The sequence below is a fragment of the Echeneis naucrates genome, chromosome 17 (assembly GCF_900963305.1).
Source record: "Echeneis naucrates chromosome 17, fEcheNa1.1, whole genome shotgun sequence".
NCBI lineage: Eukaryota > Metazoa > Chordata > Actinopteri > Carangiformes > Echeneidae > Echeneis > Echeneis naucrates.
In genome coordinates, this window is record NC_042527.1 from 9,388,229 (window position 1) to 9,415,637 (window position 27,409).

The 27,409-nt window shown below is 43.0% G+C and overlaps 1 protein-coding gene across 2 annotated transcripts in view; it reads right to left on the reverse strand.

Moving 5' to 3' along the window:
• Window positions 1–27,409, reverse strand: part of LOC115057157 (ephrin type-A receptor 3-like) — a 74,489-nt gene that overhangs the window by 32,419 nt on the left and 14,661 nt on the right. For both annotated transcript variants that reach the window (XM_029524040.1, XM_029524039.1), the window contains exons 3-8: window positions 21,974–22,174; window positions 20,565–20,672; window positions 20,024–20,375; window positions 5,054–5,209; window positions 2,251–2,586; window positions 1,182–1,294 (exon numbers count right to left, since the gene is read on the reverse strand). In XM_029524040.1, coding sequence (XP_029379900.1) covers window positions 1,182–1,294; window positions 2,251–2,586; window positions 5,054–5,209; window positions 20,024–20,375; window positions 20,565–20,672; window positions 21,974–22,174 — 1,266 coding nt within the window. The remainder of the gene's footprint in view (window positions 1–1,181; window positions 1,295–2,250; window positions 2,587–5,053; window positions 5,210–20,023; window positions 20,376–20,564; window positions 20,673–21,973; window positions 22,175–27,409) is intronic.

The window sequence follows — 27,409 nt, forward strand, 5'->3', positions numbered from 1 at the left end:
ACACAGAGACTTAGTTTCATCACCTTGGCCATGTTTTACAAGGTTTGTTCGACAGATGTGTGGTTAATTGGCTCGGTGTAAGCAGTAGGGGAGACAGGAGGGAAAAGGAGTGATAGCGAGGTTGAAGAAGGGAGACACTGATGTTTGGGATGAACAAGTCATTACAGACAGGGCCTGAGGCTAAACACAAATCCTATGATGAAGTGAACAAGAGACTGAAAGCACATTAAATTCAATGCATTAAAAGCTTTAGAGGAGCTCTATAAAGTTCTGTGCAAAAGTAAATTTACCTCTAGCACCTGTAAACCTGACTAATTAACATATTTTATATAGTTTGTTAATCCAGGCAAAAAGTGAACTTCATGAACGACATACTGTCCAGAATCTAACCACATGTAAAGTTGTCAGAATATGTCATTTCAGCATCCTTTAAATCTATTGCAGGGAAAGAAAATGGGTGCAAGATTGATGGAGAGGCTGAATTGTAAACTATGACACAATAAAAAATACAAGAATAAAACATCACCTGCATTCATTCTCCAGCTGTGCTGCTATGGTGGTAAACGATGAAGCTAATCAAGTATTGAGCGCATGTGACGTTGATATTTGAATGTTAAAAAGAAGAGGCAGACTGTGGATGTAGTCTTTGTGTGGATAGGTGTTCTTCAGAACATGTAAGCATACAAAGTGTAGATTTCATGGTTGGTTAGTTGATGTAGGTTGTAGCTTTGTGCTTCATTCATTTCTGACATTGTCAGAATTTTAACTACAGAGCGTGACAAGCCATCTCTGAACTTGGAGCCACAACAAAAGATAGCACAGTTTAGTTCACCTTGGTGACCTTGTTTCAGAATAAAACCTACCTTAAAACCACAAAAAAATGTTTTCATACTTCAGGTTTGTATGGAATTAGTGGACTACAGATGTTTTGATTTCACGTTTGAACATAGCCTGGGCAGCACAGCTCTAATAGTGATTTTAAGCAAATAAGTCTATTTCTCCAAAAAAAAGTAAGTAAATAAATAAATAAAAAAGCAACCTTACACTTCCCATAGTCCTTAGTTTTCTTTTCTCTCTCTGTTCAATTTAGATGTAAGCTGATCATCCTGTGTGAAACTGGTGGTGTACCTCTATATGTGTGTGCGCACCCACGCATCTGCATCCATTCCTGTGTCTCTCACCTTCTCGTAGTAGATGACCTCATACTCCACTATCACTCCATTCGGTCTCACTGGGCCCTGCCAGGCCAAAGTCACGCTGTCCTTGCTCCGCCTCTCCTTCAACACTACACTCACTGTAGGAGAACAAAGACCGAGAGGCGAAAGCATGAGCAGCAAAGAAAGAAAATGAAGGTCAACAAGCTGTGGAAGAAAGGCATGGAAAGATTCAGGGAGAGAAAGCAGCATGTGGCAGCCAGACAGTTCAGATGGTTCCTCTCAAACACACAAACACAAAATGTGACATGTTGTTTTGCTAATGAGTTAGCTTACAAGGTGTGTGTTTTATGTGTGATGTGTGATCTGCTCATGATTTATTTAGCTGCAAACCCAAAATCTCGCGACTTACTTCCTGCTCACATTGGGAAACATTCTTGTGTGGGTTGTAAGTGTGTGCTCACATGTGCTTGTGTGTGTGTGTGAGAGAGACTTGGCGTATTTGAAGTTAGCACGCATGACAAGTGGGGATCTTAATGACGTTAACAACCTCCTACATCACTTTCACCCCACCTTCCACCCCCCTTGTTATTACACACACCCTTAGTGTGAGGCTTATTAGTCATCACCACTGTCATATGTGCTTCTCTTGCATTCATTTTCCACCATCTAATGCTGTGAAAGATGCACATGTAATTATATGTGCACATGGAGAAGTGCAGAGGTGTGATTTTGTGGCATCAGAGTGACTTTATAGTTATCATGTAAAAGCCAGATGTTATCAGTAAGAGCAGAGCAATCAGGAGATAATTTTGAAGATGCTTTGCCATTACCATTTGACAAATTCCCATTCCAGACTGACGTGTCTGTTATTTTGAAGAAGATTTTCTTTCCTGCTTGTCTTCAAAGACAAAAATGACTGAAATCCTGCAGAATTCTATCCTCTCAAGGTTTTCCTGCAGTCTAAATCTGAAAATACTCATATGATGGGAGAACTTTCTGTGTCAACAAACTGTAGTTGTCTCCACAGCTGTACCATATTTGTAGATTTTATTCTATGTTTGAAGGAGTGAGATGACCCACGGTACGTTCTCACCTGTCTGTGATGTGGTGACGTTGATGACCACTGTTCCTCTGGGTGTTGGACTCAAGTCTGACACCCCATTCTGGCTCTCAACAGTGAAGCTGTAGTTGGAGTCTGGCTGCAGGTCGGTTACCAGCACAGAGGCAGAGGACAGGCCAAACTGTCTGGGAACAAAATGGACGCTGCTGCCACATGGCGTGCACTTCCTGCCATCACCGGAGCACTTCCTGCAGTGGAGGCTGTAAGTGATGTCTCCTCTGCCTCCCGTGTCTCTGGGTGGCGACCACTCCAAGGTGACGCAGGTCTCATTGACTGTGGAGATGGGGTTCTCTGGAGCAGAAGGGGGACCTGAGGTGCCAAACAGTTATAAATTTAATTCTCTGAACATTTCAAATTGAATTTATTCATACTTGAGATTAAAAAAATAAAACCAGTTTATTCACAGAGGTTCCTGTTTGTTATAACAGAAGGAGCTAATGTAGCCTAAACCTACTTGTTTTCCATTTTCAGGCCTAATCGATACTGATTCGAGTCACATCATGGCTAATTGTGCCCACTAAAAAGTGCATGCATGCTGCAAGATGTATAATATTACCCAACTAAATGAGTGTGTCTGCTGCTGAGCACTGTTCCCTTTTCCAACACTCCTGAGCGGTAGATGTTATTTCATTCCCAAATGCACATTACCTTAACGTGTATTCTCTCTGAGCACATCACCAAATTAATAGCAGCTTCTATTAAAGACTGAATCACATTGATGAAATTAAAAATTAGTTAAAATGACTCTAGCCGGAGGGTGGACACTTTGCGTTCAATTAAGGAAGGCTTTAGATTCAAAGACGTTGGTTGATAAATGTGGCGGTAAGACAAAATACCACACCACTGAACTTTAAGACCTTCTTTAAAGAGAATTCATGTGATGATAAATAGTAGACTCCTTAGTGCTGGGAGCCTTTTTATTTTTTCTCACCATGCGATATTAACTGATACTCTTTGGGGCTGCACTGCAGACAATAAATAGTAAGTGGACAATGATCTGTAGAAAGTGCCTGGAGTAGTTTTCTCATTAGTCAGGTACATTTTATGATTCAGAGAAGTTAATATTGCTCCAAACTTCATCTGACTGACTGAATGCAAGAACTGTCAGTAATCATTTTCAAAGAAGCCGGCACACAAATGTTCATTATACGGCTGGATCCACTGATACAAAAATTTTAATTTATATCATTTTAATTTCAGAGGAAGGTTTTTTACACTAAATAGACCTGACAGGTTCAACTCCACCTCGTGTTTCAGCCACATGCTGCCTTTTTTTTTACAAAGTGTGAAAGATGTCGGACAGAAGGAAATATGACACATCATATTCGGTATTACAGTATGCATGTGTCAATGAATCACAGAGGTACGAACCCTCACAGCTCTTCGCTTCTCGTCTGCACCACAGAGATCATGATCATGCCTTTTTTTTTTTCTCTCCACATAATAATGTGATTTCTCTAAACAGCTTGTTCAGCTGTCTGTGTGATAATTCAGGAGTAATTAAGTGATTCCACATCTGGGCCTTCTACAGTGACAGATCAGAATTAGAATTACCAAAATGGACAGATTGATCAAACTGGAAACATGTTTGCCATGTTATTATTCACTGATTATGGTTGCTCACAGTCCAGTGAGATGCAGGTATCTCAACCACAAGGAAATTTGACAGTGGATGGCCCTTCAGCTTGACATCTCATCAGGGCCTGGCTGAGCAGTGAGTCTCAGGGGTCCTGCAGACAGAACCCGGGGCCTTTCTGATTGGCTTTCCGAGTGGCGCAGCTTTCTGAAGAGGAGTGATGGGGGATAACGGGGCGTGGGCATCGCGGGATGGAGGCCACGCTGGGGATAATTGAGGCTGTCGGTCATAAATCTGCTGAAAGGGCGTGCTGACTTATCCCGTTATTTCTGCCTTTTACTTTTCTCCTTCCCCCCACTTCCTTAGGCCACACATAACTGTCCGTCATCATAATTTATACTGATCGGCCTTTTATGACAGTTAGATTATATGTTTCTGATAGTCCACTAATTCTCCTGCTGCTTTATTCTTTGCCTGTGTCTTAGGTATCATTCTCCATACATCTCCATGACTAATTCCTTCACCTTTTCTAGTTATTTTCTCATTTTCTCCTCTCAATCCTCCTTAGTGCTCTTCACCAGTCAGGAGAGCATGTGTGTACGTGTGTGCCCATACATATTTGAACAAACTGTTACTCATTTCCAGCTGATAACACCTGTCACATCTCACCTGCTACAACGATTAATGAGTGTAATCTACCATAACCTGATAATGGGTTTGGGTATCTGTGTTTGTGTGTGTGTGTGTGTGTGTGTGTTCGCGTTCCATGTCACTGTTCTTTCCAACTCCCACATTTCTCCACCATTTTTTTCTGTCCCTGTCTTTCACTCTTCCTGTGTGTGTGTGTGATATAGAGAGAGTAGGAAAGAATAAGAGTCAGCTTTCTGCCTTCTCCTTGACAATCATCCATATCCATATTAGAGAAGTATATAACTTAAATATGTTATATGCATGCCGCTACCACACAGCACACAGCGTGTGCCATCTGTATGGAGAGATGATACATTAATACAGAGAAAGCAGCAATGTGATATAAGCCTGATACACGGAGCACACTACAGACTCATAAAAATGAGCTGTGATGCCATCATTGTAACCAGAAGTCAATTTAATGGCACTAAACATCAAAATATTTATATATAAAAAGGTATTTGGTGTATAATTAGCTACCATCTTTTCCTCAGTGTTTGTCAGACTCACGTGTGCAGGCCATCGAGCGTGGGTCGGTCTCAGCACGGTAGAAACTTTTCTCACACATGCACTCGACTGCCTGTTCCTGCGGGGAGGAGCTGTGAGGGGGACATTTGGTGCAGTAGGCATCCGTGGCTGAAGCTTTGTAGGTACCAGGTCTGCACGCTGGGCAAAGACACAGACAAACACAGGCTCAGAGGGTGAAGCAATGCAACCACACTTGCTGGTCCCTAAAAATAAACAGAGACAGAATGAGCAGCTTCCTCATATCCTAAATTGTCACGGTTATAAAGCTACGAGCTGGACTAACTGCTCTAATGTGGTTTTTCTGCGTTTCTGATGTTTTGACCCCTTTTTGTTTCCTGTCTCTATACATATTGGAAGCAATCCCTACTGTGCTGCAAATGCTCTTAAATATATAATTCTGGGTTGTTATGAGTCGGTTCTTATTTCCATCGTTTCGGCAATCACTTCTGGCAGTTACTGTGACACTATAATTGCCACAGTAATTGCTGGGCACCAGGAACGCAGCAACATTGCTAAAATGAGACAAGAAACCGAAGTAATCAAATAATCAGGGAGGGTTTAAACAACCTCCAGAGGTGTGCCAGACTTGTCGAGGCAGGGGTGAGTGGTTTCTTGACCCGCTCTTGCCACCACCATGGTTGTACATGCGCATACTTCTCTGTGCAGTAGGGATTTATCACTGAGGCTTTAAGTAGAGAAGCGATCATTTTACAACCAAATACAATGAACAGTTGTGTTTTTTCCCCATCTTTGCTGATATTTTTTTTCCAAACCACAGAACCCAACCAGATATATACAGCGTTATCATAAGTAACAAAGAGGATGGTAATGGATTTACAAATAAGACCAAGATTGGAAAAAAATAAAATAAAACCGGACTTCTCAAGCCTGCGTGAAAATAGAGCAGAATGAGAAGAGTGTAAGGGAGAACAGAGGCTAGAAAAACATGTACAATACAGACTGACATCACGAGTTATGCTACAAGATTGATAGGTCATTGGATGTGCTGTGCAGCACCCATGCAGAGAGAGAAAAAACAGAGTTTGATTGACTATATAGTCACATTTGGTCAACGTGAGATCCCTTTATATCATATAACTTCGGGCTTGTACAGTGCAGTGACAGTACAACAGGAGATCAGCTGCCATTCCTGTTATAGCAGTCAATCTTCAGGCAACAAAAAATACACAACCAAAGTCACAGCAATAGTCCTAACAACATAATATGATTATTGCCATGGCTGCTACAGTGGCTGCATGTTACTCATTATGTGGAGTCGTAAAACTGGGGAGGGAAAACTGTGTTACTGCTCAAAAGCAGCAGCATGCTGATATGGACTGGGGAGTTGAATGATTTCCCTTCTGCATCCAAGGCCCTGAAATGGAATTCCTGGCTTCCCCTTTGGTTATCTGAATATAGATTACATGTATTTATTTATACATTCGTGGACTTGGTATTCCAATCCTTGCAAGCTGTTTCTGTGATGATGGTAAATTGTATTGCAGTGCACAAAACCCCATGTAAGGGAAATGAGGGTGTCTTAAATGATATTCAGTACATGCTCCGTGTGTGTGTGTGTGTGTGTGTGTGTGAGAATGGGTTGGATCAATGATGCGATACAATCTGCCAGGTGCTGATTGCATGTTCGTATGCTGAGTGCTTGTGTGTGTGAGAAGTTGTTAAGTATGCAGCGAGTGTGTGACTGAAGGTGTGTGTTCACTTGCTTACTAGATTGCTTGTGCTGGTGGTGAAGGTCATGGATTTAATCAAGCTGCACGTCATTCGTCCCAGAAAGGCTGTAAATTATCACACACACACACACACACACACACATACACATAAACACCTATATCTGATGCTGTGGTTAACCTGCAGAGAGAGGAATGGAACGTGGCCTGGAAGTAGTGTGATTTCTCACTGTGGAGGTAAGTTCCTCCACCTGGACACTGAGCTTACTTGCTCAAATACAGACAGTATTTTTAGGCAAATCATTCATCATAGGGGAGCAAAGTCCACTAGCACAATCCCCAAAAGACCCCAGAGAACACTAGTGTGTGTGTGTGTGTGTGTGTGTGTGAGAAAGAGAGAGAAAGAGAAAAATAAACGAAGGAGGAGTAAAGGAGTGATAATTCTCAAAGGGCTTTGCTCTTTTTCCTCCTTGCTGTCAACTTTCAAGGTAATGGGTGCTGTGCTGGTGACTGTGTGTGTGTGTGTGTGTGCACGGCTGTTGGCTGTACCAGCAGGTTGGAAAAGCAGCTTTTCTTCTGGGACGTTTCATCCGGTGAGTTCGGGCTCTGGGTGCAGGCCAGCCACAGAGGCACAAAGGACCCAGGCGCTAGAGGACAGACAGGGTGCCCCATGCCAGGCCTGGCGTCTGAACAACTGCATGATCAAAAACTTTGTACAAGGACGAGGACTTGGACTCTTCCAGTGGAGCTCCCTTCTCTTGATCTGCTGCTTACTGTGCTGTACCACCTCATTCTCTCTCTCTCTCTCTCTCTCTCTCTCCAGTTTTTCTTCCTGTCTTTAAGTCCCCCCCGCCGTCTCTCCCTCTCCCAAATCTTTTTTTCCTCCTCACTGCTACTCCTAGTGTCTACCCCATGGGAAATGTGTGACTTGACTTGGTTCCCTCATGATTAATGATTTACCATCAGTGCAAAAAGGGACAAGAAGGAAGGCTGAGGAAGTAAGACAGTGCTCACATAAACACAGACTCTCACACAAAGCCGACACACAGGAGAGAAAAAGTTCAGCTATGTTGTCAAACTATGAACCAGCTCCAAATTTGCATCATCCTCAAAGTAAGTTTACAATGCTGTATATATGGTTTGTTTATGTGTGTGTGTATGTGTGTGTGTGTGTGCGTGCGTGCACGCTCCTTCTAAAAACAAAGAGTGGCCTCAGATCCAGTGTCTTATTAAATATTCATCTGGTCACCAGAGAGACTCAGTGTATTTATGCCAATCGATAGCTCTTAGATATGATATAGTACTGCCACTCAAGACACACCCTCAGTCACCACTGATTGGGAAGGGAACAGCCCAATTTTCTCCTCTGGGAAAACACGGTACACAGGGAGCTGATTGAGTCCTGTTGTATTCTCTTTCTAGTCTTTTCTATTATTTTTAGGGTCTCAAATACAGTTTATTTAACTGATAAGAAAAAAATGTCAAATAAGAAAATCCCACTTTTCAAAGAGTGAAGATATGCCCATGCCAATCAATGTTTTTATATAACTATGGTATTGTCGAATCACTTTCAATCTCCACTAAGGTCGACAGAGCTAATGAGTGTTTCTTATGTGCTTTGGACAGTTAGTGCCGCTTTTGCTAGTCTGGTTAAACAAAAAGTGCAAATCCCAGATTCTCTGGGACTTAAGATAAGAAAAATCTGCAAATCTTCACACTTAAGAAGGCTGATGACTAAAGCTTGACTTGGGACTTGGGCCCTTATAGACTCACATGCAGACGAACGTACACTCCAAACCTCACCATCGTCGTCATCACACAACCACACGGCTGTGTGTGTGTAAAAAATCCCATCCGCTGCACTTTACTGAATGCTCCTCTCCTCCACTTCTCCTTCACACATTCTTGCCACTTCAACTATTAATTGCTCTGCTCTTTCCTGCACTTGGTTCAAGACAAACATTGGATCCCTGCTGGCTTTATGTTAAAGGGCAGCGATACCAGAGAAGTCTTTGTGTGTGTTTATGTTTGCTGATGGGTGGGTGATTGGGGTGTAGTGAGAGTGTGGGTATCCGATTGTGTGTCCTTTTGAGAGGGAAGTTGTGTAAGGCTTGCTGGCCCAGGGGAGATGAGTTCCATAATAGTCACCATGGCAACAGGCTTTCAAGATGGCACCCTTCTAGTACCCCTCGAGTGCCACTGCTCCTGGAGCACAGAGCTGCTTGTTTGTGTCCATGTGTGTGTGTGTGTGTGTGTGTGTGTGTGTAGGCTACCCAGGCGTTAGTTGAGGCCAGCTACTTAAAAATTGATACATCAAGCATCACTGGAGAAATCTGATGAGATTGAATCTGACGTCCTTTACGGCCACCGGGGTCGCATCTGTATGTGTTTATGTGTGTGTTTGTGTCCATGTGTACGTACCCGTGAAACATGCTTTCAGTTGATTTGGCACATCTTCATGCTAAACCAACTGAGGGACCTTATATGTGGAAGAGCGGATAACAATCTGGTGCCACACAATAAAACTGATGTAAACATGCAATGGTGCGATCACAACAGTGTATCCTCTAAAACCTGCAGGCGGACATGACACGTGACTTTATTAACTGAGAATGTGTTTGTGTCATCAACAGTGTCAATGTTGATAAGTGGATGCAATATGGTCGCGGCTTTGTGTGCTTTTGTTTCCAATATTAAGTCCAGTTTACGGAGGAGAGAGCCGAGCAGAGTGCACTAGTGTTTGTGCGTGCGTGCATGTGGTAATGACAAGGTTTGTGTGGAATAGAGATGTCAGCATCAGTTCAGGTTCAGCCCCCTACTGAGATCCTTTAATCCCCATTTGGAGTTCATGACAACCTTTAACAACATAATATTCAACATTACTACTAATCCTCTGCTACACACGCACACGCACACGCACACGCACACGCACACACACGCACGCACGCACACGCACACATTCAGACAAAATTCCTAAGCAAGCCTTTGGCCTTTTTTCCTTCCTAATACTATCTGCTTACCAGCCTTTAATTACCTCACATTGTTTGCTCTGTCTGAGCAGTAACACTGAGCTACATTACATCTGATCCCCCCTGCCACACTGCTAAAACCATCTATCAGTAAGTGACAGCATTTGACAAAATCCTGAGAAAACACACAAACATGTCAATCTTTCACCGTTTCCCATGAGCCAAGTTGACAACTAATACATAAAAATTAAGATTACATGTACATTTTTCCAATGGGACATATTGACATTGAGCTTATTTTTCATGGTCTTATACATAATAGTGGAACACAAAGAAATGAAAACGTGCTCTTGCGATGCTGAGCCACATTTTATTTTATAGCTTTTCTATTCCACCAGAATAACTAGTACCAAAGAAAAACTTTTTAGTAAGCTGAGAGCTATACTGAGAAAAGACAGACTAAATTTACAGACATTCAACTTCATAATAACTTTTGATTTCTAATAATCAACTGCTAAAATAAAATAAAATTGTTTAGAGACTGCCTTTGTCTGAATTTTTTTTTTTTTTTTTGACCGTGCTAAATGTAATATTAAGTGAGAATTTTGATAAATAGGCTTGAATAATTAAACTTCTTTTATCAATTTATTGGTTGTTATTCTAATTGAACTACTGTTCATTATATGAAAGTATGATCTGTATAAAACTGTGGTCCCTTCCTGCCGGCAGATGCTGTGGCACAGGAATGCTGAAATGCAGAGGCCCTTAGTTTGAAGAAGACAAGGCAGATTGCTGTGGTTAGAGGGATAATAGCTGTGGAGGAGATGTGGGCCTGTATGACACCTCAGACAGACCCTGACTGGGTTAATGGTACCTTATGACACACGAACACACAGATGCAAACATACATGGTCAGGGCCAATTTGAAATAGTGTGTGATGTCCAGTGCATGAAGCACATGAGTACACTCAGGCTGTCTACTGTCTGTCCTCTGGATACCAGCCAATTACTGAGAGCAGGCGAATTTCCCCCCTCTTCCCCATTCACTCCCTATCTGTTCTGCTGTTTCTGTTTTTCTTTCCCTCTGTCTGTCTCTCTGTTTTCATTCCTGTCTGTCCAGTTATAGATTTCTGACTCTGTCAAGTCTTTTAGTCTTTTTTGCTCTCTCACTAACCATCTCTATCTTATTCCCTGTGTAAGTGTGTGAATGTGTGTGCGCGCGCGTGCGTCTGTGCGCATGTGTGAGACTCTGCCTTTGTGTGTGTGTGTGTGTCTTATTTCCCAGTGGGCTGTCTGTCATACGTTGACCCTGACCTTCTCCAGAGCCCCTGCACAAATATTTGCTCTCTCAGTGACAGGAACACACGAACACACACGCACACATGCACTCTTCAGAAAAAGGAAAATCACAAGGACAGATTTCTCAATTTCAGTGCAATTAAAGCAAACACACATCTACACAGAGACACATTTTTTCGCGGTAATCTAAGCTGATGGCTCTCTAATTTTGAACCTGTGTGATTATACTGCAGTCTAAAAACAGAATAAATAGATACCAGGTGTGTTTCTGTGTGAAAAGGGTCATGGGCAAGAGAGAAGGAGAGAGAGAGGGAGAGATGACAGGCCCACAGAAGAGTCTGTTGGGAGTTTGCTTCACAGTCTGAATGACTTATTCTTCTGCCTGCTTTGCTATCAAAAAAAAGAGAAAGGAACACAAAGATCTCCTTTCCTCTTTTGAATGTAGTCAGAAAGACCTATTCACAGACAAAAACACAATGGACATGCACAAAGAATACGTAGACATACACAGATTCAAGTATTCATGACAACCACACATCTTCTCTCGCCCTAAAGATTTTCCATAAAACCCGACCCACAGAGTTATAACACACTATAAACACACACCCCTCAGATCTATGTATCTGTCTCCCTTGATGCTCCCCAGCACACCCACCCATCCACACAGCCGTAAATGTGCCCACATCGCCCAGCCCCGTGACCGGCGAGTGTGTGTAGGAGGTGCACTGCACCGCACCTCCTCTCCTCACCCACGTTATTTTCAGTTCATCACTCTCAATAATTCATCCTCTCAGGCAGAGGAGTTGGAAGGGAGAGCCCCGTGCAGAGCCCTTGCACAGAGACACATGCAAACAGATGTGGCTATTAAGTAGGAGACCATATCCTCGTTGTCCTCAACCTGTGGGTGGCCATTAGTCAGCTATGTCAGAAAACAACACAGACTGTTGCCTCACTCGTGGTCATATAAAATAACAGATTATGTCTGTGTGTAATATTTTAAAAGTAAGATATTACCAATATTATTTGTTTGTCCCAGTATGATATAACACACTGTATTATATAATATTAACTTGAACATTTCTGTGTTCCTTTTTTTCATCTTGCTTTTCAAAATAGCGAACTATAAACCATAACACATTCATTTGCCAACTCGGCGTTTCGACGAAAATAGAAGTAAGAAGTAACATAAAGAACACAACACAACAAGCCTTTAATTACCTCCTTGAGCTAATTGTCAGCTCAACTGAACTTGAGGATAAAGCGGCCAAATAAATTGCCTGACTAAAATGACTAAAATCCAGCTGTTTTCAGCATACCATCATGCACCTGTTTCCTTTATCTCATACCGCATCTCTGCCTCTCATCTTTGCAGCCACTGTATAAATTCACCGTTTGTATACTGTATTAATGCAGCAGCTGGTCCAAACGACCACATTTTAAAATGAAACATAATCTGTCGTATTCTTTGGTCGGGCTAACACTGGAACTGAAAAGTCTATTTGAATTTCCTGAGTGGTTCCTCTTGGCGTGTAGAACAATAGTGCAGCTGTACAGCATATGAAAGCAGCAGCAAATTGGACTTCTGGCTACATCTGTACGTCATGTTTGGAGCTGAGCAATAACACAATAACTGTGCAACCCTGGTCCAATCAGTCTGACAAGCCAATCGTACATCTGGAAGCCATCCATGAACTAGAAAGAGAGAGGGGGGGCACGAGGGGAAGGGGTCAATGGCTGCTTTCCTGTTCCTGTGTTCCCCGCTTCAGCAGCCCCCGCCGGCTGCCTGAGCGCCACCTCTTGCTCTTGTTCATGCACAAACCCGTCTCTCTTGAAACCTTCAGATCTTAAATGGAGCAAACTGAACACATTCAGCACACGCACAAAAATGAAAATTATGAACTTTCCCATGAGTGCACATATGTTTATCCCCAACTAGAACTCAACAGAACATGAAACGCAGCCAATTAATGACAATTGTACCTGGAGGGGACACAGTCTGCCCTCTACACCTCTCCCCTCCCTCCGTGCCTCTGTAGGGAATCGCTCTATATAAAGAGAAACACGCGTTAACAGTTTCTTAGTCCTTGGCCTGGCCTGCTTTGCCTCTTTTTCTCTGCGGGTTTTTTTGTTCACACAGCTCAACCTACTGCACCAGACCCCGCTGAGCTCCATGAGCTCCTGTCTCTAACAGCCCCCTTGATGTGCACAGGTTTCACTGGAGCTAACACTTCAATAGTGCGAATGCCATCCTACTAAGGAGGCTTCTGGCAATCCAGCATGTCCCTTCCAAATGATCCGCCATGTTGACAGAGGAGCCGGGCTGGGAGGCTCTGTGTGAATAGACATTATCTGGGTCAGTGCTGTGTGGGTATGTAGACGAGGACTACAGTGTATGGAGGTTATAATGTGAGCGCCAACCCTTTGTGAATTAGTGTGTCATTTATTCAAATACAAAGAGAGGAGAGGAGAAGGAGGGAGAGGGAAAAGGGATGGGGTGTAGGGAGGACATGTGTGAGGCTGAAGATAAAGGCGAATGAAGGAGAAATAAAGGCGGAGGTGGCTGTCTTTATCCAAATAAATGAAAAGTGGAGTCAGGCAGCAGAAAGACACACACTCTTGCAGACAGACAGAAGGACAGATGACTGGTTGACTTTACTTGGCCCATATATCCATTTGTCCTTTAAGAACATCTGTCTAGTATTAACACCCTACTGCCTACCACTTCAACAGCTTAATGCCCTAATGCCTGCAGCAGTGTATACACACACACACACACACACACAGGACAGTAAGAGTACACACAAAAATCTCCCTAGTCCCTGTCTAAATCCTTCTGTTAGCTTCCCACTCCCTCCCCTGCCAACACCTTCATGCTCTCCACCTCCCTGAGCTGCCACCAAGAGAAGAGCAAAGCAATGAGAGTCTGCGTGTGTGTGTGTGTATATGTTTCTGAAAGAGCATATACTACATGCAGGAGGGAGCCCTTGACCTTCAAAAGACTGTATGTGATCAACATAAAAATGCTCACTTCACCTGCTGCTTCTACTGTCCAGACAGTCCTATTGTACAGATAGAGCCATAGCAGCAGAGATGAAGCACTGGGTTGGAGAGGCGATAGAGAAAGGCAGGTTCCCTAGTGAACTTTCAGCACTCACATACACGCACGCACACACACACACACACACACACACACACACACACACACAGCCGCACACACACCGCAAATGAGCTCAACCTCTTTCACAGGTGTGAAGATTAGCCTTTTCCTACATCTGTTCCCTGCTCAGGCCTGTTACGATCAGAGACCGCAATCCTCTTATGAGATATAAATTTCAAAAATGTATTGTATCCTTGTGCGCCTGTGTTTGATTGTGTGTGTGTGTGCGTGCATAGTCTTTTGTGCGGTTGCAGTATTTCTTTCATTATGTGCATCAGAGTGTATGTCTTGATGGAGCCTTTACAGTACATGTATTATATAACTTCCACTCCTCCACAGAGAATGTACGTTTTTCTTGTGGAGAACAAACAAAAGCTTTTACTGTGAAGCCTTTCCTGCTGTGCTGCGGTCACAGCCGCGTCTGATCGACTGAGCAGCTGAGCGGGAGGCCTTTGATCGCTGTTTGTCACCGGGCACACAGAAAGCCCAGTTCCCCTTCACAGGTTGAGAAATGTTTTCTACAAATATGAAATTGCTGTTGGTTTTTTTTCTGTGAAAATTACATTGCACGGGGTCTACGTTTTCATCCCAAGAAGTCAAGCAGACTTTTGGAGTCTCCGACAGGCTGTGAAGTGGTGAGAGGTGTTGCCTGGCGTACAGGTCACATAGCTATATTAATAATATTGGACTATTATGTAGTAGAGCAGACTTAAGTTATCTTCTCTCTCTTACTTTGAGTTGCCTTGATACGCTCTTTTCCAATATCTGTACAAAACCTGGCCTGTGGCCAATTCATGTGATCATAAGATTTTACAATGCAATATGTTGTTTTACACTTTTTCCACAGATTCCAAGATGTAACTTGTTGCTGGTGGCTAACCTGTTATGGGCTGTAGCATTCTAGTCATTGTATAGAATGGCATCACTCTTGTACTCTAGCTCTTGGCAAGAATGAATATATGACCGAAAATGATTAACTATTCCTTTAAGGTGCAGACGTGAGTGTATGAGTGAGTGTCTCTGAACGAGCAAACGAATGCAATAACTGCAAAACCAAGCGCATTCTTCAGATGAACAGCTGTATTTCTTTAAAACATTATTCCAAGTTACACAGCAGTCCAGAAATCACAAGTGTTAGTGCTCTACATCCACAGTATGAACACATGAGGCAATTCACACCGTGTTTAATGTACCCTGGACTTTTTGCTCTTTGGTGATTCACACTTTGGTTTAGGTCCAATTTGAGACGTGAAAAGAACAGCAGGAGAGCTAAGTGGAATCAGTCTGAGCAGTGTGGTGTGATTTTGAGAAGTTCCTCTTCAAGTTTTTGCCTCACACTGGTAGCCCACAGCCAAATGAATGAGAAGAAAAGGGAAGGAGACCATTAGACAGGTAGAGCCGGCGGACAGACAGACATGTCATGCTGACCTATATTACTATTAGCTGCCGAGGAGGAGTGAGAGAGAGATGAAAGCAGGAGAACTTGTGTTGAGGTGACAGGTGTCTGTCCTTCTCCACTCTGTCTCCTCCATCTCTCAGGCATCTGAGGTAGTAATTGGTGCGGTCAGACACACACAGAGGCACAGAACACACACACTAACACATGCTTAGTCACAGCAACACATATACACACACACATACACTGACATACTTCAGCATGTACCCCCAGGGCTTAAAGCAGGAGAGGTTTGAGAGGAATATTCAGTACATCCTCTGCCAGCTGAGAGACAGAGAAACAGCAGGAGAGGGCAAGGGAGTACGAGGTGGAAATGCGGGGTGCAGACAGAAACAGAGAGAGAGAACAGAAACAGAACGCACAAGAGAGGAGAGAAAGGAAGAGAGAGAACAAGCAGGAGGGGGGTTCGGCTTCGCACACAGAGGCCTCTGCATGGGGTAGATGTGATGGAGGAGAAGTGACAGGGGTCCGCAAATGTGCATGACAGGCAGAGAGAGAAGGAGAGAGAGTATGAGTTTGAATAAGAGTGAGAGATGTTATGCAACTGCATTGATGACAAGGCAGAGGAGTGTGATTTCATGTGGCTGAGTGGCAGAACCTCGGCTGCTCGGGCAGTCATGTGTTTACTGCACATCTCACCCAAAGGTGACCAAAAAGACACGCAAACTAAACAAAACAAACGTGCGCTGCAAATTGAAATGTTACATAACATTAAAAGGGCCGGATTTACTTACAGTCAATAATTCCCTAAAACAACAATGTTTCCATCCAACATGCAAATACACACAGCGCCCAAAAACTATTAAGAATACACAAACGACCACGCAGTTTGTTGCTGTGTGTCAGTAGTGTAGTGGTTAGTGTGTTGGGATAAACATGGGAGCTGTAGCAGTTTTAATTCCACCCACAAACACGATCCTACTGTGTTCCAACACTCAGTAAGACATTCACTAACAAACCACAAGAAGTAGTTCTCCGCTGCTGTTTATGTAATATCTGCTAAAAACTACAGCAGCAGCTTATTTTACACACCCCATAAATCACTCCCACATAAATATGAGTCAATGTTAATTTTAGCGATGACATAAAGCTGCAAGCAAAGTGTTAATTTTGTACTTTTTCACACATTTCATTTCTATTCTTTGCCACTGAAACCTAAAGAGTGTGTCAGTCAATACAGAGCAGGTCAATTGAAGAAATGAAATACACGTATTCTGTGTGTAACTGTAAATCACAGGCAAACATGTACAGTCAGACCAATGAATAAATCTTGTACTGACTCTACATGGGCCGGCCATTCTCTCTCTCATAATAACACGTTAGCCTCTGTCGTAACCTTACAATATTTTGTTATGCTGTTGCTACTTGTTCGCTTTGTGAAACTGTCTGTGCGAAAACCAATTTGTTGCAACACATTTCAGCAGGTTGACTCTAAAGCAGTGACACTACAGTAACCTCACCAAATATACACATACACATTCAAAACGCCTCACTTTACGGTACATGGAGCGAGTGTGGGGTGGGAAAAATACAAAAAGAGAAAGATGAACCCATGATCTATAAATTTTTAACGAGAGAACTCAGAGGAGATGGGTGCTGCAGGGAGGAAGAAGAGGAAGGAGGCAGGAGAAAAAATGGTGAGGTGAAAAAAGGAAGACAATATCAGAAGAGATGGGTGAGGAGCAAAATGGGGGGCTTGTACAGGGAGAGAGGTGGAGAACAGCCCTATTATAGAAGCAGACAGCAGAGCAAGGTTAGAAAATAGCAGCTAGGAGCAAGAGATTGAGGAGAAAAATGGCTGTAATTGGTGGTGTCTGGTGTTTGTCTAACACAGAGAGACTAGTAATGATTCCATTAGCGTCTCACACCGAGAGAGAGAGAGAGGGAGTTACGGCGAGAGGGAGAGTGACACAGAGACAAAAAGAGGAGGTGAGAGAAGCTAAAACGCTGTGACAAGATTTACACAGAACATTAGAGCAGGAAAACAATGAGCATCAGAACCACTAAATGATAGAAAAGACCAAAACAGGCACCCACACAGACACACAAAAAGAACAAGAGGAAGAGAATTCAAAGTGCCTGCCCAATAGAAGACCTGTTCACCTGCACAATGGTGATAATTACAAATGCCCTCCTAGTCCTTTTCTCAGCTCTCTCCCCCACCTCATCCCTTCATCCCTTTGTGTGACAGCAAATGAAAGAGGGTGATTTAAATGCATTAGCAGAGTGTGTTTTCCCTATGGAAGACCCTCAGACTATATGAGGGCAGGAAACCTTTTGTTTGGAGCTGACGCTGTGTGCTGAGAGGACTCTTTAAAAGCCTGGCCCTTGTTCTCTGCGGGACACATTACAGTGCAACACACTGGCTTCATTGTACTTCTCTGCGTCCTCCCATGTCTTTGCTAAAAGCAGCTTGATTAGAGATGCAGTTACATTAGCAGGCTAAGTGAAGTTTTGACGAGGGAAGGGAACATCAGAACGCAGGCACGCGCAGGCGAAAAGGCTCAGGCATGAAAGCGCTTCTAACAAACGAAATCTGGTTTCCTGGGTGCCAATCTGGCATTTATTTCACAGGCAACAAACAAGTATGAGATGTGTTCGGCTGACATACGTAGGACAGTGAATTCTCCCGCTCATTGCCATGCAAATCCTCCCCAAGATCTCCCAAAAATGTTTTCCCTAATACTGATTGGGTGGCACACAAGGAGCTTTAATTCATGGATGGAATTTAAATCTATTGAAAAATGCTTTTTGATTGTTTACAGAATAATACTACATGTTAAAAGCTGCTTTGAAACCAAAAGCCGAGATTTCTTTCTGCATCGAAGGCACCAGACACACATTCACTTTGCACACCGCATCTGTGGTGACCGTAACTTACCAGGTGAGGGACACATATATTTCCTGACCTCTGACCTCAGACTGCCAATAAGACTTCATCATGACTTCTGCTCAGAACTGGAGCTCACGTGCACATGCATGGTGTTAACGAGTTAAAACAAGCTTGTTAAATGTTCTCTGTGGCGTGATGAGACTCAGGGAGCCGACTGATGAGGTCATGGGGATCACTGAGGTTGACCGCTTTGCTGCGTCAGACTGACTTCAGATGCAGTTTCAATACAGAGAATGTGACATGGACCTGCACACCGTCGGTGGTGAAATCATTTGAAAACCTGTCAGGGAGCTCATCTCTCAAATAACTGCAGTGTGTCATTTTACAAGACAGACTTGTAGCTCAACAGTCAGTGTTTGATGATTGATATGCAGCCAGAGTTCTGCCACAATCTGTGCACATTACCAGTCCGCAGACTACAGAGTACAGCTTGTTCTTGTTCACTTGTCTCTAAGGCCCAGCAGCCAAGTTTTCTGGGTGCCTTGGCTGCTGCATCTCCAAAACAACGGAAAATGCATTATCTGCACCGATCCCAAGTTTGCAGCAATGAATATCCATTTTCTTTTTTGGGGAGGAAGTGAGCCTGTGGGGACAGATGATGGCATGAGTCTAATATGGCTTGCTCACCGAAATGCATGTACACACAGTACACTCTCTCACACACAAACACTACACATGTACACACCATTTGTGGATTTTTTATGACTCAATAAGCATACCTTTTCCTCTTCGCCTATAATGCAAACACATCGATAAGAACTTCCTCACACATACACTCCTGCCATTCTCCTTGACTCAGCAGGGGAAATGACACACACACACACACGTGTACACAATTGGAAAAAAAAGAAAGAAGAAAAGAGAAGGGAAAAAAGAGGATATGCCTCAAAGCAACTCCTACCCTTTCCTGTGTGAGAACTGTCCTGACAGTGCTGGGAGCTGTATTAAAGTCAATCAGAGTTATGGCATCCGTGCTGACACACAAGGACAGTTCGTCACTAACCTAAATACATAGTCACTGCCTTTCCATCCTCAGTTCCACAACAAAAGTCACGTGTGAGCGATGAAATGTATCCATAATGGCACACAGGCCTGAACAGGTTCACATGCATGCACACGCGTTTATTGACATCATGGAGAGCAGAGTGGAGACAATGACTGTTTTCGTTTATAAGGGCACTTCTGTAAGACACTGAAGAGGCCCACATACTTCAATAGCCAGTTCTACTTAAACAGAAGGCCAGCACTGATGAGATGTGTGTGTTCACTGATACACACACACACACACAACTGTAAATTGTACCTTGCTAAGTTTTCGCTTCATATACCGAAACATTAACGCAGATACATAACAACACCATCCCCCTTTTTCACTGATGCTATACAATTTGTCCTTCCCCGTCTCCCTCCAACTCAAATACGAACAAACACATTCTGACACATAAGAATACATCCCACATACATGCCCCGGGGATCCCAACCCCACTCACGTTGGCAGACGTCCTTGTTCTCCTCGAAGCCCGGTTTGCACACACATCTCCCGATGGGAACAAGCCAGCCTCCATCTGCACTGCAGTACATCTTGGGAGCCTCAAACTCCTCAGAGGCATTCACGCACACACCGTGGACCTCCACCAGCGCTGTGTCGCCGCCTGTTATTGTGTCAGGGAACTGGGCCAAGTTTAGCACAGTGAGGGGGCACTTCTTGTAAAACACCCTGACAGACACCAGGGCGATACAAGCACCCAGGTCCTGAAAGGCCAGGTAAAAACCCTTTTTACTCAGGTTGCTGATGTCGCGCACCTCCGTATTTAACTTCATGACTCTGTCACCAACATCCACCTGTGGACAAAGGACAGCGAGCAGTCAATAAGCGCCTTTTGTTTCCAGTGCCGAAAGTCAACCACACTGGTTTGTTTTCATTTGTGTGTGTACACCATGCATGTGACCGTGGAAGCTTTGCTTATTACACTGTAAATTTATAGAAAGGCCCTGTCTGGTCTGTAGATGTGCCTTTATGCGTCTCCATACCTGTGTGAAGCTCTCATCTGCAGCAATAGTATCGATCTTGACATACTGACTTTCCTTGATGAACCATAGGTTAGCATTGTTGGATTCATAGTAGTACATGTTGAATGTCTGCAAGACGAACACAGCATCTATTACCTTTACAACTCTAGGCATGTATGAGATCAGACAAAGAAAATGAACACTCCTGAATAGACAGATAAGAGTCAGTGAGTCCACTCTAAAGCTATTCTCCCACTTCTTTTCAGTCCTCAGTCCCTCTATCTCAGTGGCCAGTCAACAGCACTGTCTGCAGTTTCATGAAAGTGCAGCGCTGCACTGTCTCATATCATCGCCACAACTCATTCTGGAGATGTAATGAGAATGAAAAGGGTGCACGGGGCATACAAAGAAGAGATAAATGAAGACAGAGGGGCAGTGATATCTGGCTGATATGAGAGCATGGGGAGCAGTAAAAAAAAATAAATCAGAAGTTAAAATATACGAGCGAATGCAGTCTCCATTTCATTCCGCATTCTTCTCTCATATTCTTTTCCTGCCTCTGTCATATATATATGTATATGTATGTGTGTCTGTGTATATATAAATATCTATATGTAGATATATATACACTGTAAACCTGTATATCCTTCCCAGTCATCTTATAAGTACTTGTGTAAACAGGTCTAAAACATGACCCATATCTGACATGTAGACACATCTTAAAGATGATACAAAAATATTTGGTTTCTACTAGTTTATTTTAATTCACATTTTCTTCATTTTATTTTTGTTGCACCATTTTCTGCTGCAGTGATAAAGTACAACATCAGACCAAGCAATTTTCATTGAAATGGCTGAGATTTGTCACTAACGTTAATTTGCTGATTTAGTATTGACATAAAAATTGAAGTGAATGTCCCTGAACTCAGCTGACATCGATTGCTTTAGAGTGGACGTGTTGCAGGCTGTAAATGTTTTTAATTTGTGTTGTAATTAACACAGTATGTACTTGTTAAATGAAATATTCGTAAGGTGAAGCATACTGTTTATTTTTGTTCACTCAATTTTACCCAAAAGGCTCAGAGCACAGAAAGGTCGAAGGACATACTTCTGGATCTCAGAAATGATTTTTCTGAGTCAAATCCCAGACTCAAAGGAATTTCCTTCTCTACCACATTTCATACAAGCTTTACTCCTGTACCATAAATCCAAAAAATAAGAAATATGTCCTTTTACTTGCTTCCTTCTGAAAAGAATTCATAGAGCAGACAGCGGCAGAGTCAAAATTCAATGATTTGCTCACCGACAGTAGAAAAATAAAGAAGAAAAATACAACAGGAGGGCCTAAACATGCATTCACGCGGTCCAGCTGCAAGGACACTGGTTATCTGCCACCTTGTTGCCCATATGTTCTGTGCTGTGATTCAGACCTCTTTGCAGGTACCAGGGACGCCCGGCAGGCTGTTACAGTCCCTCAGGGTGAACTTGATCTCTATGTAGACACGCTGCGCCCCTTCTCGGCTGATGTGGCGTGTCCTCAGCCAGTTGTTCTGATTGGCCTCCATGACGTTACACACCTGGTAGGTCCTCATTGGGGTGTTCCTCTCATCCATCACACTGATCTCCTCCCACTGAGGAGGAGAGGTGGAGAGACAGGACCAAAAATAAACAAAGTGCTACATGAGAAAGCTATGTTATCTTTATTGATTATGATTTTTTACCAGTTGTAAATACTGAATTTTTGAGGCAAATTGCAGATCTTTGTAATATGCTACTTGGAAAAACATGGATACAAGTAGATAGCTGGAATGATGAGTGAATGATGCTGGAAGAAGGAGGAAGAAGAGAATAGCAAAATACTGACAAGCAAAGGAGGACGTTAACTTCAAATCAAAGTCTAAGGGAATGTGCAAACAGGTTTGAGTGACATTCAGCACTGCTCGGCTGAAAGATTATCTTATTTCATTGGCAGGCAATAGACAAAGGAGATCTTAGTCCAAACATTGCTAATGGGAGACTGGGCCTGAGTTCAGTGGACTGTGGTTTAGTGCAAACCGATGCCTAAGCTGCATGTTCTGTTTTCATGTCTGGGTGAATATGAGTGATGATCTGTGTCAAGATGACTGAAGGGCTGTCTTTGTCTATGTTATATGTGTGTGTGTTTTCCTAAACTGAATGGGTGATTTTGCTCTTGGGATTGTGTGTATATGTGTTTGTACAAGAGAGAGAAAGAAAGAAAGAGCGATGGAGAGGGAGAGAGAGACAGAGAGCAAGGACTAGGACAGAGCTACTTTGTCTCCCGTCATCTGCTACCATCTGTTTCCACTTCTGACTAAGGCAGTAATTGAGAACACTTCTCGCATGAGCAGGAAAACATTTCTATCTACGCACACACACACTGCAAGAGCAAGCGCGAGAGAGAGCATGTCTATTCCTTAAAGAAATGGAAAATACACCAATGTGGTCTCAGAGTCTCAAGATATCTGATCCATTCAAGAGGAAGCTAACTGGATTTTCTTCAAAACACACACACACACACACACACACACACACACACACATACCAGTTTGTCCTCGTTTGTGGTGAGGGATGAGAGGACCACCATCTTTGTTCTGAGCTCTTGTCATCATGTTAATACTGAAGCTTTAAGCTCCGGAGAGATGAGCACATATCACCTTACTGTCTCCCAACCATACAAACACATAATACATGCTATAAACCCATAGTGCATACACATACATGCATGCATACCTGTGTGAACTTAAGACTACACACACAAACACACATGCGCACACAGGGAAAGCAGCACCCAGAATGATCTACCTGCCATCCCTAAGATGTCCTAAAATTCAATCACCCAGAGTTGTAGGTGAAGCGAGAGGCACAGAGTAAGAAATAAAGAGAGAAGACACGCTAATAAAATGCCAGGAAAACAACAAAAAAGACAAAGAAACTTTCAAACAAGTCCAAGCTAAGGTTGGATTCTTGAGGTTAATCAGATGTGACAGCCCAACAACCCGGCAAAAGCTTGACGCATTTCACCTCCAAGTCCTGAGCACTAAAACAGATCCACATAAAAAACCCCCACACATTCTCACATAAGCTCACACGCACTTTCACCAGCTCTCTCACACACTCACATGCTTTTAATCTCCACAGCCTCCAATGAAACATCTACTGTGTATGAATTGGAGCTCGAACAAAACCAGCTCTCTCTTGATTCTGACCCAACAGACCCTCTACTGCAGAAACCAAAGAAAAAAAGAAGAGGCAGGAGATTGTTTAAGCTGCTGAAAACAACTGACACAAATGTCCCTGACAGCCACTTCTGAGTCTGAAGATTACTCGTAAGGGAACTGGACTCTTGCTTGACATTGTACACATACAATAACTTAGAGTCATTGTGATCAACTGCGCTCGATTCAATTAAAAGCGCAAAACACCAGACATGGGGAGAGAGGGGGAGAAGAGAGGAGAGATGAATGAATTTTGGTAAATTACAGGCTTGCCTGGCAGCTAAATAGACCCATCTGTGCAGAGTTGGGACCAGTCGGACATCACAGGACGTTTGCACACACCCACAGACACACACACACACAAAGCTGAGTCCCCGGGGAATAGTAATTAAAGCATTTATGGGAATAGTCATTGAGGGATAAAGAGGGCTTTATGATGTCTTTGTTTATTTCTTTGTAGGCAGAGTTTGGAGTGGCTGGATTACTGCCACTTCCTGGTGAGTGACTTATTTCCCTTGATGGTGGCGTCTGTTCACTGTCACTTTTTAGCTGGTGTAATGCACAGGTGTGTTTGTGGTCACAAAAACAACCTGCTCACCTCCACACTTCCAAATGATACACCAGCCTCTTGAGCGCAAACTCACCAAAAACTCGAGTGGGAAAATATTTGGGCAGGCCAGGGAATCTAAGCTATCATTCTTGTCGTGAAAAATGTTGTCTGTGTTCAAATAGACTCAACGCTAATTAACATTCAGAGTGAAACTTTCCTCCCTGAACCCTCAATCACCCCAGCCAATCAGCAAGGAGCCTGCTTGATTGCTTTGAAGTGAAGCAGAGATGTCGGATCAGGGTTTAAGTTCAACCATTCACCAGCTTAACAATATCCCCCCTTCTGATGGGTACACCTACGAGGACATAATTGGCCTCAGAATGCTGGAACAATCTGTGGTTGGGGGTGTGGAGTTAGATAAAAACAGATGGATGAGGGAACAGGAAGATGAAGAAAGAGAAGGAGTTGTGGAGCCTCTGGTTGGGAGTCGAGATGCTGCGGGGGCCTCTCATTTTCAAACATCATTAAGACGTATCTGTTTTGTGTCCCTCACAGGGAGCACCCCTGCCTGGTGACAGAAGTGGGCCGCTCAGCTCAGTCTCGGGCACATCCGGCCCTGCACGGCTTGGATTAAGCGTGACCCCCGGGGGTCAAGTGTGGTTTTGGACAAATTCCCCTAGACAGTGGTCTCAGATTTTTGGGAATTGCCTCCGAATGAGTCCAGTCCACAGGTTTAAAGTGCAAAGGTCAACTAGATAATCCCCCTGATATAAAACATACAGACCTTCTCAGCCCTGGCAGCTTTCCCCCTGACTGTGACATTCTCCCCTTTCTTCTCCTTTACATGCATGGAGCAGCTCTCCTCAAAAGGCATTACTCTTAATTCTGAGACATACAATATGTATATAGATATGATAAACAAACGGGATTTGCAGCCTCTATTAGTCACTATTTATAAGGTTGTATACGAATACAGAGAAGAACGGTCTGTCCAGGAATGACCAGCGGACGATCATCTTGGAACAATGATCTCCCAACACTTTTATTTCCTCATTTTTTGATGCAGGCTGGCCACAGTAACAGCTTGTCATCCTCAGCCACCTCTAGTATAACAGCTCACTGTTTCTGCTCTTTCCTCAATGCGCTGTTTAAAACTGATCTGCTGAACAAATAGGATCTTGTTGCATCGACCACCTTTCACTGAAGGCGAGCATTTACAAAGCTCAGCTACCTTGGTGACCAACATAATAGATTTCCTGTGTGTTTCACCAAATAATATGCAGGCAGGGGAAATGTTGCTATCCCGGCATAGCTGCGTGACTAAATTGAACTTCATGCTGATGTAGAACAGATATTAATAGTGGAGTGAGTATGACTTTTTTCCTCCTATAACATGTTCTTTAATTGGTTTTGTTAATAGCTGCATTAGAAAAGTTCTTTGAGGAAATAATACATAGAGCACAGACTTCAAATAATATTGATCCCATGCTATAAATTCTTATGGAAATTATGTCACAAGTAGAAAAGTAAAAATAGGAACTTGTTAAAAAAAAAAAAAAAAACCTTTCATTTTCTTTCACTTCATGTTTTCCTGTTTGTTTATGCTTCTTCAGCTGCACTTGCTTTGTGTTGCTTTAAGCTGGTTTGCCTTTCAGCTGTTTATGACAAACACAACATTAATAGCTTTGAAAAAACAAAGCGAAGAAAAATGTACATCCTTCTGTAAGAAACAGAAGCAGCTGCCTTTCATACAATTCAGACTTAAGATTTGCCTTGCTTTACTGGCAGTGGCTAGTAAAACAAAGGGGGGGGTTCATGTTTCTAGGAGGACGATAGCGTCATCTTCATGGACGCACACAAAATGAGAACAACCATGAGAGCAAAGACTTTCCCAGCTTTAACCAATTTAATAAAGATAAAGCAGATCAAGCAGTTGATAAAACATGAAAGTAAAGGCACCATAATGAAACAAAGTTTTTTTCATTTTTATAATGTCTCAGTTGATGCTGCTGTAGTGTTTCTTTAACACAGGAGCTGTGCGGAGGCCGAGAGAGCGAGTCTCCTCTCAGTTCCTTTATACACTCAGGAAGTACACTCATAATACTGACAGTTCATGAAAAAAGAATCTAGATGGAGTTTATTGTATATATTTTACTTTCTTGCCAACACATTTCTTTGAGAGTAAACTAACAACATGTGCTTTTCCAGGCCATGATTAAGCCAACCAAAACTGAACCATATTTCCAATTAAACTAACTTTTTTTTTTTTTTTCCAAAATCAGATAGAAGCTTTTGGTTTAGCCACAGATGGAAAACATTCTCCTCTCCTATAAGGACATCAGTGGAGGAAAAGAAATATACAGATATCCACAATATAGCTGCACAATCAGTGCATTTCAAATATGTGAACTTGATACCCTTGATTGCCTGAGAAAACAGCCTTGGTTAGCTCTGCACACTTCAGCTGCCTCTTCTCTGCTGCACACAACCATGAAACTACGTGTGGCATCCTGCAATTTAACACAGTGATGCTGAATGGTGGAGAGGAAGTGCGTGACTCAAGGGGAAATAGAATTAATTCAGCGCCATTCAGCAGCTCTAGTGCTAGAGTGACATACAGAACCAGCTCTCGCTTCTTTATTGAATCACCTTTGTCACTCTTCCTCTCTGCGCTTTCATCGTCTTTCTCTCTTCTTACTCCTCTGATGTCCTGTACTGATTCATGCTGGCTGCACCCCAGGCTCGCTCGGTCCCTATACATGGAAAACTCTAGTTATGTAATCCCTGCATACATTCAGAGTACGGCAACCTGTACCCACCAGGTCCCCTTACGTAAGAGTATTTACCCTTCCACATTGTCTCTTCATTTTTTTCCAAAAAAATCACAACCCGTAATAAATAGAGGCTCCGGTGCCACAGAATTTTCAGCGCAGCAGAAATAATTTGTTAATTCTCCCTGCAGACTCCCAATTAAGCAAGGAGAGCTCAAGAAGACAATGCTCCCTGAAACACGCTCAAACGCGACTGCTAGCTGAGTCACTGCCTGTTCCCTGAAAATAAAACATGTCAACACGACTTAC